Source organism: Nylanderia fulva, unplaced genomic scaffold (genome assembly GCF_048542155.1).
Source record: "Nylanderia fulva isolate GAGA-0341 unplaced genomic scaffold, ASM4854215v1 Scaffold48, whole genome shotgun sequence".
NCBI lineage: Eukaryota > Metazoa > Arthropoda > Insecta > Hymenoptera > Formicidae > Nylanderia > Nylanderia fulva.
Window position 1 is genome coordinate 380,867 of NW_028190565.1, and position 16,449 is coordinate 397,315.

Here is a 16,449-nt window from a genome sequence, read left to right on the forward strand (position 1 = left end):
ATAGGATGGGAAGGATGCGATCGACCCCTCTTTAACATATACACGTTGGTCTTTGACATGGACATATCGAAATCTTTAGGTTACAAAGGTATGAAGCCTGTGCCATATATTCATCACTTGTAGTGTCCATTAAATATGTAATGTGTTTTTTTGTTAGAATCGTATTACAAATATTATATATTTCATATATGTACATTTTCATATAATGCATTTTTATCATTTTTTGAAAAAAAAAATTATAATTTATATACAAATTTGTAATTATTATTCAAGTTTTAAAAAATGTCTTGTTTAAAGATTTTATATGGGCAATTGAATTTAACCGTCTGGGTTTAAACTTTATCGGTTTATGGCCTAAAACTGATGAAGTTGCTAAAAGCAGACTCGGCTCTGACATTCGTGCGGGTTTTTCTTTCATTATGATGGTTTTTGTCTCTGGTATTCCTCTTGTACATGCGCTTATACGAGTTTGGGGCAATATGACGCTAATGATAGACAATTTACGTATCACATTACCCATTCTTACAATTTGTTTACAATTTATTATTATGCGATGGAAACAAACAGGTATGTCTAGAATTATTTAATGTAAAACGTTCATTCATATTTTATTTCTTGATGATGTCTTTTTTATGATGCTTGACATATTATTACAGTCACAAATCAGAATATGATATCAAGAAATTTATAAATGCTTTTTTATTATAATTTATTTTGATGTATTGTATATTATACTGTGAATGGTTATGATAAGATATTTTTTTATATATGTATATCATCATACAGCTATTAATTTCAATTAATATTTTTTTATGTCTTCAAATATTTCATTTATTATAAACATGATAAAGAGTAGGGAATTGAATAGTGGTAAAATTAAGCGCTGAAGGAAATGTAATAAAAAAACACCCTAGGATCACTGGAACAATTATTATTTATGGATTCATTATAATAATATCGGCATTTGATTTGCTCATGTATTTTGATCGTACATATTCAACAATTTTACGAATCTGAACAAACCATTACGCTACAAACTTAATATTTTTAAAATGCTGATAAAAGTTTGCAATTTGAATTGGCGTTTCTCGCTCAAGTCGTAACAATATTCTAATTCTAATAAGAATTTATATTACGGTCAATGACTTGTTTAAGTTTGTGATATTTCCAACAATTGATTCTTTAACTTTAAAGACTGTTTAAACGAATTTTAACATACATATCGAAATAAATGAAATTTTGTAATGATTAAATTATATATACAAAATTTTTACTTTACTTTGTAAATTTAATAATAACTATTATTTTGAAACCTTTACAGTGTAACAATTGCTTTTTTTTATATTTTCAAGTCGTAGCATCTATCGTAAAAATGATAGCAGAAGATTGGACAGCCACAAAATTAAGCACGGAGAGGGACGTGATGATAAAACAAGCACGAATTGCACGGTCAATCGGAATCACCGCATACGCTATAATAGGATCGGCATTTGTCATAATAATTTTTTTTCCTTATTTTGGCATACAAATTAGACATTCAACAAATCTTACGGATCGTAACAAACCATTACCGCTACAGACGTATTACATCTATGATACCGATAAGGATCTGCAATTTGTGCTGACGTTTCTCTCTCAAGTCATACCTATGCTTCTGGCAATAATAACTTACGTTGCGATAAATACATTCTTAGCATTTGTGATTCTTCATATTTGCGGTCAGTTAGAGAATTTCAAGTGTCGAATAGTCAATTTGGTCTCGTGCAAAGACTTCGACAGAGCTCTGAGTAGCAATATAATGATTCATTTACGTCTTATCAAGTGAGTTTGATTATAACAATTTAATGAAAGTTTATTAGAATCTCTGAGAAAAGTGTCTTACAAAAAATTTTTTAAATTTTAGAGTCACTTTAAAAATATTATCTCTGTAATTTTAACAATTTGCATACTGATACTTTTAAGAGTATATGTATGATTACTTGCTCTATTTTTCTCTTTTTTTATTCAATTAAATTCAATGCATGAATTTTCGTTTTGCAAAAATTGCGCTTTTAAATCTTTGTAATTAAAATTATTGTGTTGATTTTTAATAAAATAGAAGATTGGAGCACATTTAATATCTGTATTATTAATAGGAAATTCCGACACACAAACTTGGTAAATATAATGCAACAATCAATAAAAAAAAATTATATATTATAATTATTTTGTATAATTTGAGATTCTAATATTAAAGTCAAATTTTAATATATTTTCAATGCAAAAGGCTTCACTCCGGAAACCTTTTACATTGATGATTCCAATGACCGCGAAAGCTTCCAAACTAGATTCAGTATATTTTTTTAAATACGTTTATATGTAGATACGCCGGTAATATTGAAAATACATTTACATTTGTATTGTTTTTATCGGTGCTCATGTATGGTGTCGTATTTTGTCTATGCGGATTTGTATTGCTTACTGTAAGTTTTAGTAAGACATAAATATTTAGTTGGTGTATGTAAATATGGCTACTTAAATGTGATTTATCTGTTTCTATTAATTAACAAAATATATTATTATATAGGTGATTAATGATAAAAACTTAAACTCTGAAGTTTTTTCACAAATAAGTTACTTCTTTCTTGTTGTCCTCAGCCAACTTATGCAATTATTTTTCTACTGTTTTGGAGGAGATTTAATAATAGAACGAGTAAGTCACATATTCATGTGTAGTATATACATATACATATATATACATGTATACATACCCACACACACAAATATATATATATATATATATATATATATATTATTTTTTATTAAGTGCGACGCTGTATATCGAACTATTTGCGATCTTGAATGGTATACATTGGAGTCACGCAAGGCGAGAAAATTTATTCTACTAATGTTAGTAGCCAAGGAACCTTTTCGTATTTCTGCGGGAAAAGTTCTTCCGCTAACAATGCCCACTTTTTGTAACGTAAGATTATTAATAATCTGCTTTTATATAGTTTAAATATACCTTATCGAGCGATTTGTCTGATAAAATTTAAGTCGCACATATCCTTTAAATATAAGATTGAAAGAAAGAGGTGAAGAGAAAGATATATATATTTTTTTGTTAAGTTTTTAAATAAATATTTAATCAGAATAATTTTTGTTGTTCTAATTTTTATCTTGATATTACAATTTAATGCCATGAGTAATCTTTCTTTTATTTATGTAAATGTTAAACGATTATTTGTAATAAATATATATGAAAAAGCGCATAGTTAATAATAATCACATAATTCTGTTAAAAATATTGTTATTTTATTCACATATATAAAATTTCTTTTCTTGAATAATGAATTGTATATTGTATTATTTTCAGCTATTAAAAACAACGGCTGGCTATGTATCTGTTTTGATAACAACGCATAGTTAAAATCATATAATAATGTATCATTATTATGTTATGTTATAGAGAAAATAGAAATTGAATTATAGTTATTATAGAAATAAAATTGTATACCTCGACGTATGATATTTGTTGAAATATTTATTAGGTACTAGACTACACAAACGCGCTTCGCACGCGCTTGTGACATTATTTTTTTTACAACAGTCAAATTGTTAATCTTTGCGATGACAGTTGCTTGATGCTATGAATATGACCATAATTTTAGTTCGCCGAATTTCTATTATGTACATAATTTTAATTTATCGAATTATTATTATATACATAATTCGAATTCGCCGAATTTCTATTGTATTGTTTGAGAATAATTTTGTATCTCTTTATATATATAAACTAATATAAGTATAAATAATGCTACAGTATTATATTAAACAATTATATTATAATTTTATATTTTATTATATAAAGTATTACACATATAAAATTATATATTTCATATTTTAATTTTAATTCCCAAATGTCTATTATATGTATACATAATTTTAATTTACCGTATTTTATATATATATAACTTTAATCTCTGAATTTTTATTATGTAGCAGACAACACAAGCGCGCATGTTGCAAATGTTGAATTTTTCCATTTTACAAAACTGTCAAACCTTTACGATGACAGTTGCTTGATGCTATTAATATAACACACAATGTTAATCGAGACAACCAAACAGCATCACGGAAAAATAGTAATAATATTTGCGATAATGGACTTTGCATACGCTTTTTTTAGAAAAGGACTAGCACGCAGCGCGCGTCTTCTTTAAACATTATTTAATTTACGATAATAAACTTATTTTTAATATAAATATTATAATTTTAATATATAATTTTAATATATATATATATATATAAATAAATATAAATATTAGAAAATTATTTCTAGAAATAATTTTGCTTGATTTTTAAATTAGAAATATTAAAAATATTATATTCATATGATTTATATATACATATACGTTTTCCAAGATTTTTAAATATTTTTTTTTACCGTTTATGTGTTTTATTATACGCATAGTTATCTATATTTAGAGAAATTATTACAAATTTTTCTATTGTATTTTATCGAATCTCAATATTAGTATAAAATTTTAGTTACGAAAATTCTAAAATTAGAATCTTACCGGCGTCAATTTTCAAGAAGAGGCACAAATTTCGAGATGCAGAAGTTAATCAGGTCATTTTATTTTGTACTCGTTGTTGTAACAATTTTCAAATTGCTGTTATAAAATTGCTTTATATTACTTTTTGCAGATTTTACCAAACAAAAGATAGACGAAAAGAAGAAATAAACTCTGTATGAACCAGGAGAAGAAAATGGAACTCTGGGAGAGGAAAATGGAAAAGAAAAGACTTACGCGAAGAAATTTCAATATTTATATATGTATATGTATACTTCATAAACAACTATATTTTTATTAATGTGAACTTAAAGACAACTGTAAGGTGCGTCTATTATACGTGAATCCACATGATATTCGATATTCATATAAACAGATAGATGTGTTTACAACGCATATTAAAAAAAAGATATGCGCAACAACGAGTAATGCTTTTTATTCTTCTTTTTTTCTTAATTACAATTTTGTTCGAATAATAACGTCTTAACAATATCGCGTCTTTCTGATGCGAAAAAAAAACTTAATTTGAAATTTTCTACATCTATTGCATTTTATGTTACATTAATAAATGTTCTTGTATCAAACATGCGAACACATGTAATTTAATATTCTATATCTTCTACATTGTATTTTTTTTCTCTCTTTTTTGCTTCAACTTAAATCAAAATATAAAAAATATTACGTGAAGAAAAAATTCCAATATTTATATGTATGTATATCTCATAAACGGCTATATTTCTATCTATATATTTGTACTTAAACATGACTATAAGATTAGTAGTTAGCTTTTGATTCGATATTCTTATGCATATATATATATATATATATATATATATATATATGTATCATATTAACTTATGTATCTCAAAATGTTTCGCAAAAATGTTGAAAAGTCAATAATATTCGAATTATAAGCGTATGAAAAAATGGGTTTTTTGAAAACTAAACGTTTTGGAGTTAAAAGTCTAACATAATTACATTCTTTAGTTAATTTCAGGTAGAGTTTACTATAATAAAATTTTAATTTGAGGCTTAGTTATAAAGATACATAATGACAAATATTGGAAAGTTGTAAAAAATAATGACCTTTTTCGACATTTTCGCTGAGGAAAATTCGTTCCCAAATTGACCAAAGAATCCATTTGTAATTGTTGGTCCGTTAGTTACCAGACATTCTGTATATATACATATATTCTTGCACCAAACATATACGAAATATGAAGTAATATTCTATACCTTCTGTATTGTAATTTTTATTCTTCCTTTTTTGATGCAACTTTTTACTATGCGCAGAAAATTTTTTCCACTACATAACATGCAATTACATGCCATTGTATCTTCAATTCAAATGCATATTCACGGAACGTTAGAAAGTAAAAAAAACTTTTATTGCAAGTTCTATGATATAAGCAAAGTGACAAAATACTTCCCGCCTACTCAAAAACAGATGTTCATAACTATTCTTATGGTCATGAAGTTTTGTTACAGAACAACAAACTTGTTAGCAAAAGTAGCATCTTGAATATTTAATGCACCCTTCGATGGGGAAGCCAGGTTATTGCACTCGTTTCGCGAGCATGCGTGATGGTCATTTCATTATAGGATGGGAAGGATGCGATCGACCCCTCTTTAACATATACACGTTAGTCTTTGACATGGACATATCGAAATCTTTAGGTTACAAAGGTATGAAGCCAATGCTATATATTCATCACTTGTAGTGTCCATTAAATATGTAATGTGTTTTTTCGTTAGAATCGTACTACAAATATTATATATTTCATATATGTACATTTTCGTATAATGCATTTTTATCATTTTTTGAAAAAAAAATTATAATTTATATACAAATTTGTAATTATTATTCAAGTTTTAAAAAATATCTTGTTTAAAGATTTTTTATGGGCAATTAAATTAAACCGTCTGAGTTTAGACTTTATCGGTTTATGGCCTAAAACTGATGAAGTCGCTAAAAAGAAACTCGGCTCTGACATTCGTGCGGGTTTTGCTTTTATTATGATGGTTTTTGTCTCTGGTATTCCTCTTGTACATGCGCTTATACGAGTTTGGGGCAATATGACGCTAATGATAGACAATTTACGTATCACATTACCCGTTCTAACAATTTGTTTACAATTTGTTATTATGCGGTGGAAACAAACAGGTATGTCTAGAATTATTTAATGTAAAACGTTCACATTTTATTTTTTTGTGATATCCTTTTTTATGATGCTTGACATATTATAACAGTCACAAATTAGAATATGATAACAAGAAATTTATAAATGCTTTTTTATTATAATTTATTTTGATGTATTGTATTATATTGTGAAAAGTTATGATACGATATTTTTTATATATGTATCATTATATAGCTACCAATTGCAATTAATAATTTTTATGTTTTTAAATATTTCTCATTTATCATAAACATGATAAAGAGTAAGGAATTGAATAGTGCTAAGCGCTGAAGAAAATGTAATAAAAAAACACGCTAGGATCACTGGAACAATTATTATTTATGGATTCATTATAACAATATCGGCATTTATTTTGCTTATGTATTTTGATCGTACATTCAACAATTTTACAAATCTGAACAAACCATTACGCTACAAACTTAATATTTTTAAAACGCTGATAAGAGTTTGCAATTTGAATTGACGTTTCTCGCTTAAGTCGTAACGATCTTTCTAATTCTAATAAGAATTTATATTACGGTCAATGTCTTGTTTAAGTTTGTGATATTTACATCAATTAATTCTTCAACTTCAAAAGGCTGTTTAAACAAATTTCAACATACATATCGAAATAAATGAAATTTTGTAATGATTAAATTATATATGCAAAGTTTGTATATTACTTTGTAAACTTAATAATAACTATTAATTTGAAACCTGCAGTGTAACAATTGCTTATCTTTTTCTATATTTTCAAGTCATATCATCCATCATAAAAACGATAGCGGAAGATTGGACAGCGACAAAATTAAACACGGAGAGAGACGTGATGATAAAACAAGCACGAATTGCACGGCTAATCGTAATCATCGTATGCGTTATAATGGGATTGGCATTTGTCATACTAATTTTTTTTCCTTATTTTGGCATACAAATTAGACATTTAACGAATCTTACGGATCGTAACAAACCGTTACCGCTACAGACGTATTACATCTACGATACCGATAAGGATCTGCAATTTGTGCTGACGTTTTTCTTTCAAGTCATACCCAACCTTCTGGTATTAATATCTTACGTTGCGATAAATACATTTTTAGCATTTGTGATTCTTCATATTTGCGGTCAGTTAGAGAATTTCAAGTGTCGAATAGTCAATTTGGTCTCGTGCAAAGACTTTGACAGAGCTCTGAGTAGCAACATAATGATTCATTTACGTCTTATCAGGTGGGTTTGATTATAACAATTTAATGAAAGTTTATTAGAATCTTTGAGAAAAGTGTCTTATAAAAAGATTTTTTAATTTTTCAATTTTAGATTTGATTTAAATATTATATATATTATCTCTGTAATTTTAACAATTTGCATACTGATATTCTCAAGAGTATATGTATGAATACTTGCTCAATTTTTTTTTTTTTTTTTATTTAATTGAATTAAATGAATTGGTTTTTGTTTTGAAAAAATTGTGATTTTAAATATTTGTAATTAAAATTATTGTGTTGATTTTTAATAAAATAAAAGATTTGAGGACATTTAATATCTGTATTATTAATAGGAAATACCGAAACATAAACTTGGTAAATATAATGCAACATTCAGTAAAAAAAAATTATATATCATAATTATTTTTTGTACACAATTTGAGATTTTAATATTAAAAACAAATATCAATATATTTTCAATGCAAAAGGCTTCCATCCGGAAGTTTTTTGCATTGATGATTTCAATGACTGCGAAAGCCTCAAAACTCGATTTAATATTTTTTCTTAAACACGTTTATATGTACAATAGATACGCCAATAGTATTGAAAATACATTTACATTTGTATTGTTTTTATCGGTGCTCTTGTTTGGTGTCATATTTTGTCTATGCGGATTTGCATTTCTTACTGTAAGTTTTAGTGAGACATATATATTTAGTTGGTGTATGTAAATATGGCTACTTAAATGATTTATCTGTTTCTATTAATTAACGAAATATATTATTATATAGGTGATTAAAGATGAAAACTTAAACTCTAAAACTTTTTCAAAAATATGTTACTTCGTTATTATTGTCCTCAGCCAACTTATGCAAATATTTTTCTACTGTTTTGGAGGAGATTTAATAATAGCACGAGTAAGTCACATATTCATGCGTATATTACATATACAACATAACTAGAATTATATAGTTTAGGTGATTCAGAAATTATCGGACATCTTGTATATACATATATATAAATATTATATATATATATATATATATATATATATATATATATGTATTTTTATTAAGTGCGCCGCTATATACCGAACTATTTGCGATCTTGAATGGTATACATTGGAGTCACGCAAAGCGAGAAACTTTATCCTACTAATGTTACTAGCCAAGGAACCTTTTCGTATTACCGCGGGAAAAGTTCTTCCGCTAACAATGACCACTTTTTGTAGCGTAAGATAATTAATAATTTACTTTTATTTACACAAAAAAGTATATCAAGGTAATATTAATATTAAATTTGTAATATTAAATAATAATCATGAATAAGAACGGCCTGAAGAGCCATACGCGGATGATGCTGCGTACATTTCCAACAAAAATTAAGTTTTCGTTGGAAATAAACTGTGCACACGGTACGTATCAATCTCTCGGTATACTACTAATTGTAAGACTTAAAATATGAAATAATTTCATACTTCAGATTTAATTTCAATAGCCACTAACCCCCCTACGGAAATAAATAAATAAATGCGAGAAAATATAGATCCGAAAACTTAATTTTCGTTAGAAATGTACGCAGCATCATCCGCGTATGGCTCTTTAGGCCGTTCTTATTCATGATTACTTTTATATAGTTTAAATATATCTTTTCGAGTCATCTGTCTGATAAAATTTACATCGCACATATTCTTTAAATCTAATTGTAAGATTGAAAGAAAGAGGTAAAGAGAAAGATATATATTTTTTCTGTTAAGTTTTTAAATAAATATTTAATCAGAATAATTTTTGTGGTTATAATTTTTATCTTGATATTACACTTTAATGTCATGAGTGATCTTTCCTCTATCTATGTAAATGTAAAACAATTATTTGTAACAAATATAAATGAAAGAGTGCTTGATTTATAATAATCATATAATTCTCTTAAAAATATTGTTATTTTATTCACATATATAAAATTTCTTTTCTTGAATAATGAATTGTATATTGTATTATTTTCAGCTATTAAAAACAACGGCTAGCTATGTATCTGTTCTGCTAACAACGCAGAGTTAAAATCTTATGATAATGTATCATTATTATGTTATGTTATAGAGAAAATAGAAATTGAATTATAGTTATTATAGAAATAAAATTTTATACCTTGACATGTGATAATTGTTGAAAGGTTTATTAGGTACTAGACTACACAAATGTGCTTCGCGCGTGCTTATGACATTATTTCTATCATTTATTTTACAATTGTCAAATTGTTAATCTTTACGATAATAGTTGCTTGATGCTATGAATATGGCCATAATTTTAATTCGCCGAATTTCTATTATGTACATAATTTTAATTCGCCGAATTTCTATTGTATTGTTTGAGAATATTTTTGTATCTCTTTATATATATATTTTTCTCATTTCATTTAGTTTAATCGAATATAATTACGTACGCGTAGCAAAGTTATATTATTCTTTGATAAAACCTTAAAAATTGCAATACATGTATTAAATTATTATTGCAATGCATGCATAGAAATATATTTATTAATTACGTGATTCGTATAAATTCAATATATAAATTTTTAACAGAAAACAAAAAATATAATTTTCTATAAGAATCTATCAATTAAAATATCGGCGCTTCCATTAGATTCGCGCGTTTGTACGAATCCGCTGCGCTGCACGAGACGCGCAAACCGATCACGTGAGCAGATAGTATATCCCCCCTTCTATTACAGTGCGCGGCTCGCACAAGACTGATTTTTATGCGGAGTTGCGGGTATCGCGAACGCGGACCCGATGGTCATGTGACCTGTGGGCACGTGACCAGTGGCCATGTGACCAGTGGCCATGTGACCAGTGGCCACGTGACCTCGATTTCGCGCTCGCGATACCTTGAACGATAATTAGTTTCGCGCGAACCGCGCAGTGTGATGGGTGTATGGGGTGTAGAGTTTCGCGGGGTGGGGCAAGTCTAATAAAATCATAGATATTTGATTACAAAAGATTCTTGTAGAATATTTTATTTATTCGTTTGTATTTTTTGTTAAAGATTTAAATATTAAATTTTTATGCGTTGCATAATTAATGTATTTTTTATGCATTGATTGTAATAATAATTATTGCATAAATGCGTCGCAATTTTTGAGATTTTGATATCAAAGAATAATGTAACTTTGTTTTGCGTGCATAATAATATTTGATTAGATTAAACCAAATGATATATACATACATACATATATATATATATATATATATGTGTGTGTGTGTGTGTGTGTGTGTGCTACATAAATTCAGAATTTATAAGTTGATTTGTTAATACAGTAGAAAGTTACAAGTAATTGTGTAGACTCATAAATCAAACTCAGTTTTGTTATTATGAATGCTAATGAGAAATACAATCCAATAATTTTCAAATCAATGCAGATATAAATAATGCTACAATATTATATTAAACAGTTATATCTTAATTTTAAATTTTATTATATATTTAATATTTTAATTTTAATTCCTAATTGTCTATTATATGTATACATAATTTTAATTTATCGTATTTTAATTATATATAATTTTAATCTCTGAATTTTTATTATGTAGCAGACAATACACAAGCGCGCGTATTGTCGCGAATGTTAAATTGATATTATTTTTATTTTTATTTTACAACTGTCAAACCGATGACAGTTGCTTGATGCTATTAATATAACATACAATATTAATCGAGACAAATTATCAGCATCGCAAAAAAGCAGTAATAATATTTGCGATAATCAACTTTGCATGTGCCTTTTTTTAGAAAGGGACTAGCACGCAGCGCGCGTCTTCTTCAAACATTATTTAAGTCACAATAATAAACTTATTTTTAATATAAATAATATAATTTAACATATAATTTTAATATATATATATAAATAAATTTAAATATTATAAAATTACTTATGTAAAAATAATTGTTTAATTTTTAAATTTAAAAATTTTTTTAAATATTATATTCATATACTTTATATTGTTTTTCAAGATGTTTAAATATTTTCTTTTATTGTTTATGTGTTTGGTTATACGCACAGTTATCTATATTTAAAGAAATTATTACAAATTTTTCTATTGTACCTTACTAAATCTCAATATTAGTATAAGATTTTGGTTGCGAGAATTCCAAAATTAGAATCTTACCGGCGTCAATTTTCAAGAAGAGGCACAAATTTCGAGATGCAGAAGTTAATCAGGTCAATTCATTTTGTACTCGATGATAATGTGTCGTAACATTTTTCAAATTGCTGCTATAAAATTGCTTTACATTACTTTTTGCAGATTTTACCAAACAAAAGATTGACGAAAAGAAGAAATAAAACGCTGTATGAACTAGGAGAAGAAAATAAGACTCTAGGAGAGGAAAATGGGAATGAAAAGACTTGCGCGAAGAAATTCCAATTTTTATATGTATACTTCATAAACAACTATATTTTTATGCATGTGAACTTAAAGACAACTGTAAGGTTCGTCCATATTATGTGATAATCCACTTGATATTCGATATTCATATAAACAGATAGATGTCTTTACAACGCATATTAAAAAAATATGCGCAACAACGAGTAAGGCTTTTTATTCTTCTTTTTTTCGTAATTACAATTTCGTTCGAATAATAATGTCTTAACAATATCGCGTTTTTCTGATACGAAAAAAAAACTTAATTTAAAATTTTCTGCTGCATTTTATGTTACATCAATGAATATGTTCTTATATCAAACTCGCGAAAAACATGTAAAGTAATATTCTATACCTTCTATATATTGTATTTTTTTTCTCTCTTTTTTGCTGCAACTTTTTTCTATACTAAGAATTTTTTACTATATAACATGCAATTACATATCCCTGTATCTTCCAATTAAACGTTAGAGGACGTTATGGGATGTTAAGGGAACGTTACAAAAAGTACGAGAAAACTTTTAATAAAAGGTCGACGATAAATTGCAAATTAATTTACTTCCCGCCTTCTTGAAAACAGACGTTCAACTCTATTCTTATGTCCCTAAAGTTTTGTTACGAAACAGATAATTATAAGCAATTGAAAGAGCATCAATATTTAATGCATCCTTCCGCAGACCAGGTTATTACACTCGTTCCACGAGCATGCGTAAGACTTATTTCGTTATAGAATGGGGAGAATACGACAATCGACAACACCTCTTCAATATTTACGCGTTAGCCGTCGACATGGACATATCAGAATCTTCAGGTTACAGAGGTACCAAGTCTTTATCATACATTTTCTGCTTATAGTGTACGACATTTTTCCAATACACTATAAAGTAACTTGAATATTGCATTTCCATCTTTTTTTTTTTGAAAAAAATTACGATCTACGCATATATAAAGTAATTGTTCAAGTTTCTTAAATAAAAGTCTTGCTTGAAGATTTCGAATGGGCAATTGAACTAAACCGTCTGAGCTTAGAATTGGTCGGCATATGGCCTAAACCTGATGGAATTGTTAAAAGAAGACTTGGTCCTGACATTCGTGTGGGTTTCTCTTTTATTATGATAGTATTTGTCTCTGGTATTCCTCTTTTACATGCACTTATGCGAGTTTGGGGTGACATGCCGCTAATGATAGATAATTTACGTGTTACTTTACCCATGTTTGGGGTTTCATTAGAACTTCTAATTATGCGATGGAAACAACCAGGTATGTCTATATTATTTAACATTGTTAAGCATTTATATTTTATTTCTTCCTAAAATCCGTTTTATAATGCTTGACTTATCACTACAGCCACTCATCTGATTATGATAACAAAAGAACTGAAAATATTATTTCTTATCACATTTATATCGTATTGAAATAAATCATAATTCGTGTACGATGATTTTCTTTTCGATATATGTATATCAATGTTAACAAATAGTTGCTAATATAATTTGACATTTTTCTCACGTTAGTGATATCATGTTTTTTTATATTTCCAAGTTCTCTCATCCATCGTAAACATGATAGCGGAGGATTGGTTGACGTTGAAATTAAGCGCTCAGAGAGACATAATGATAAAGCACGCTCGGATCAGTCGACTAATTATAATTTGTGGATCCGTTATATTTGTCTCGGTATACATTTTAGTTGTCGTTTTGCCTTATTTCAATCTACCAGTCAGACATTTAACGAATCTCACGGATCGAAAGAAACCATTGCCGCTGCAAACTTATTATGTCTACGATACTGATAAAAGTTTACAGTTTCAATTGACGTTTCTTGCTCAAGCCATAGCGGTCCTTATAACAATAGTAATTCACCTTGGAGTAAATACATTTTTGGGATTCCTGATCTTTCATATCTGCGGACAGTTGGAGAACTTCAAGTATCAATTATTTAATTTGGTCTCGTGCAAAGACTTCAATAGAGCTCTGAGTAGTAGCATAGTAACCCATTTGCGTCTTATGAGGTAAAATTTGATTCTGACAGTGAGAATAAAATTTCAGCAGAATCTCTCAGAATCTTTTTTAAGTTCTAGAAAAAGATTTTTTTTATTTTTAACAATAAGATCTACCTTAAATATAATTTCTCTGATGTTATAATTTTATCAACTTACATATATATTTATAATAATTTTATGTATATATGATTTATGTTTACAGATTTTATTTATTCATTTTTTTTCAATTTGTAATCGGATCGCTTTTTGTTTAAAATGTACTTATAAGACTCCTCGTTTGTTGAAATTCGGTTTGTTTTTATTTTTCATAAACTGCAAAATTCGAAGATTATTATGTCTGCATTATTATTAGAAATATCAAAATATAAATTTAAGAAATAATGCTGAATAAAAAATTACTTTACATGTGATTATTATTATTATATAATTTGAAAATGTCCATGTAATATCTTTTAATATATAATACGTTTATGTAGATTTGCCAGTAATATCGAAAATACATTTACATTAATATTATTTGTATTGGTACTCCAGTTTGGTATCGTATTTTGTTTATGCGGATTTTTATTCCTTACTGTAAGTTGTAAATTGTAATAATATTTTGTTGTTGTACATGTGAGGTGAATGTCTACTTAATTTATATCGATCTGTTTTTATTAATTAATGAGATAAATTTTTTTAGATGATGGACGAAAATATAAACGGTACAAATATGTCACAAATAAGTTACATGGTAATTATGGTCATATGTCTGCTTATGCAAATGTTTATGTACTGTTTTGGCGGAGATTTAATAACAGAACAAGTAAGTTACATATTTATGTGTACTTATTGTTAGCATAATTAGTACCGTACACTATAAAATCAATTCATTAGAGACAGACTAATTATAATTCAATTAAAATTGTAAATTTTTACTTTGTCTCTAAGTTCTTTAATAAAAGCAAGGATATTAAAATTTTGAAAAATTAAAATAAGAATTGATTTTTCACTAACGTTTATGAAAGTAATTTACATTTTTGGATATATTTAAATATTATTATAATTACAGATACATACGTATAATTAATTAATATTATTGTCTTTATATATGTATATATATATATATATATATATATACATATATATATGTGTGTGTTTTTATTAAGTGCGACGCAGTATATCGTACTATATGCGATCTTGAGTGGTATACTTGGGAACCGCGCAAGGCAAAAAACCTTATTCTACTAACGTTACTAGCCAAGGATCCTTTTCGTATTACTGTAGGAAAAGTTCTTCCATTGACGATGACCACTTTCTGCGGTGTAAGATCACTATTAATAATTCGCGCGTTTCTCTAGTTTAGCTGTGCTTTATCTGACAACATTTAATTATTATTATTAATTATATTTATTTTTTTATCTGTGAAAAAGAAGTAGACATAAGTGAAAAAACACATACTTTATATCATTATATATTTTTGTCAAAAATTATTTTTTTCTCGTAAAATCTTATTTGTTCTTAAATAAATATATATGTTATTTTCAGCTATTAAAGACATTGGCTGGCTACGTATCTTTTCTAGTGGCAATGCAGAATTAAAAATGATATTGTAGCATTATTGTTTAATTGTTAAAAAAGTAAAAATTAAATTAATATTATTTAGAGGTATAGTTTTTACATTTTAATGCGTGCTATTTATTTTTAAATATAATGTCTTATTACATACAGTAATGTTCAAGACATAGAAATGTGCCGATAAGAATTAAAGATTCGCTTATTGTCTTTTCTCGATCGAAAGAAAGTGCAAGGTTATTGTTTAAATGTTCTTTTTTTTATTCTTTACACTGTTTTATTGCGCACAGGTGTAAAAGTGTGAAATTAATCTTGCCAAAATGTGCTTATTGACAATCTACTGTCTGTGATGCATGTCATAATTGAAAAAATTCTTGATTTTCTGTGATAAAAGTGATTGATTTTTTGTGTTAATTTAAGCTAACAAAAACACACAATATATGTAGTATATACATTCTGTGTATTATATATATATATATATATATATGTATTGTATGTATCTTATTATATATATATATATATATATATATATATA

At 27.0% G+C, this 16,449-nt stretch overlaps 3 protein-coding genes across 3 annotated transcripts; all 3 read left to right on the top strand.

The window, feature by feature from the left end:
* On the top strand, positions 1–1,825 carry LOC114938816 (uncharacterized). The gene is made up of 3 exons (XM_029312914.2): positions 1–88; positions 298–567; positions 1,353–1,825. Exons 1-3 carry the CDS (start codon positions 58–60, stop codon positions 1,823–1,825), a joined length of 774 nt encoding a protein of 257 aa, XP_029168747.2. The 5' UTR covers positions 1–57.
* A 4,385-nt stretch (positions 1,826–6,210) lies between these two features.
* LOC114938766 (odorant receptor 13a-like) lies at positions 6,211–9,998 on the top strand. The gene is made up of 7 exons (XM_029312834.2): positions 6,211–6,242; positions 6,451–6,720; positions 7,495–7,963; positions 8,531–8,630; positions 8,733–8,858; positions 9,018–9,173; positions 9,945–9,998. Exons 1-7 carry the CDS (start codon positions 6,212–6,214, stop codon positions 9,996–9,998), a joined length of 1,206 nt encoding a protein of 401 aa, XP_029168667.1. The 5' UTR covers position 6,211.
* A 3,065-nt stretch (positions 9,999–13,063) lies between these two features.
* Positions 13,064–14,373, top strand: LOC114938767 (uncharacterized). The gene is made up of 3 exons (XM_029312835.1): positions 13,064–13,178; positions 13,349–13,618; positions 13,901–14,373. Exons 1-3 carry the CDS (start codon positions 13,064–13,066, stop codon positions 14,371–14,373), a joined length of 858 nt encoding a protein of 285 aa, XP_029168668.1.
* The last annotated feature ends 2,076 nt before the right edge of the window (positions 14,374–16,449 follow it).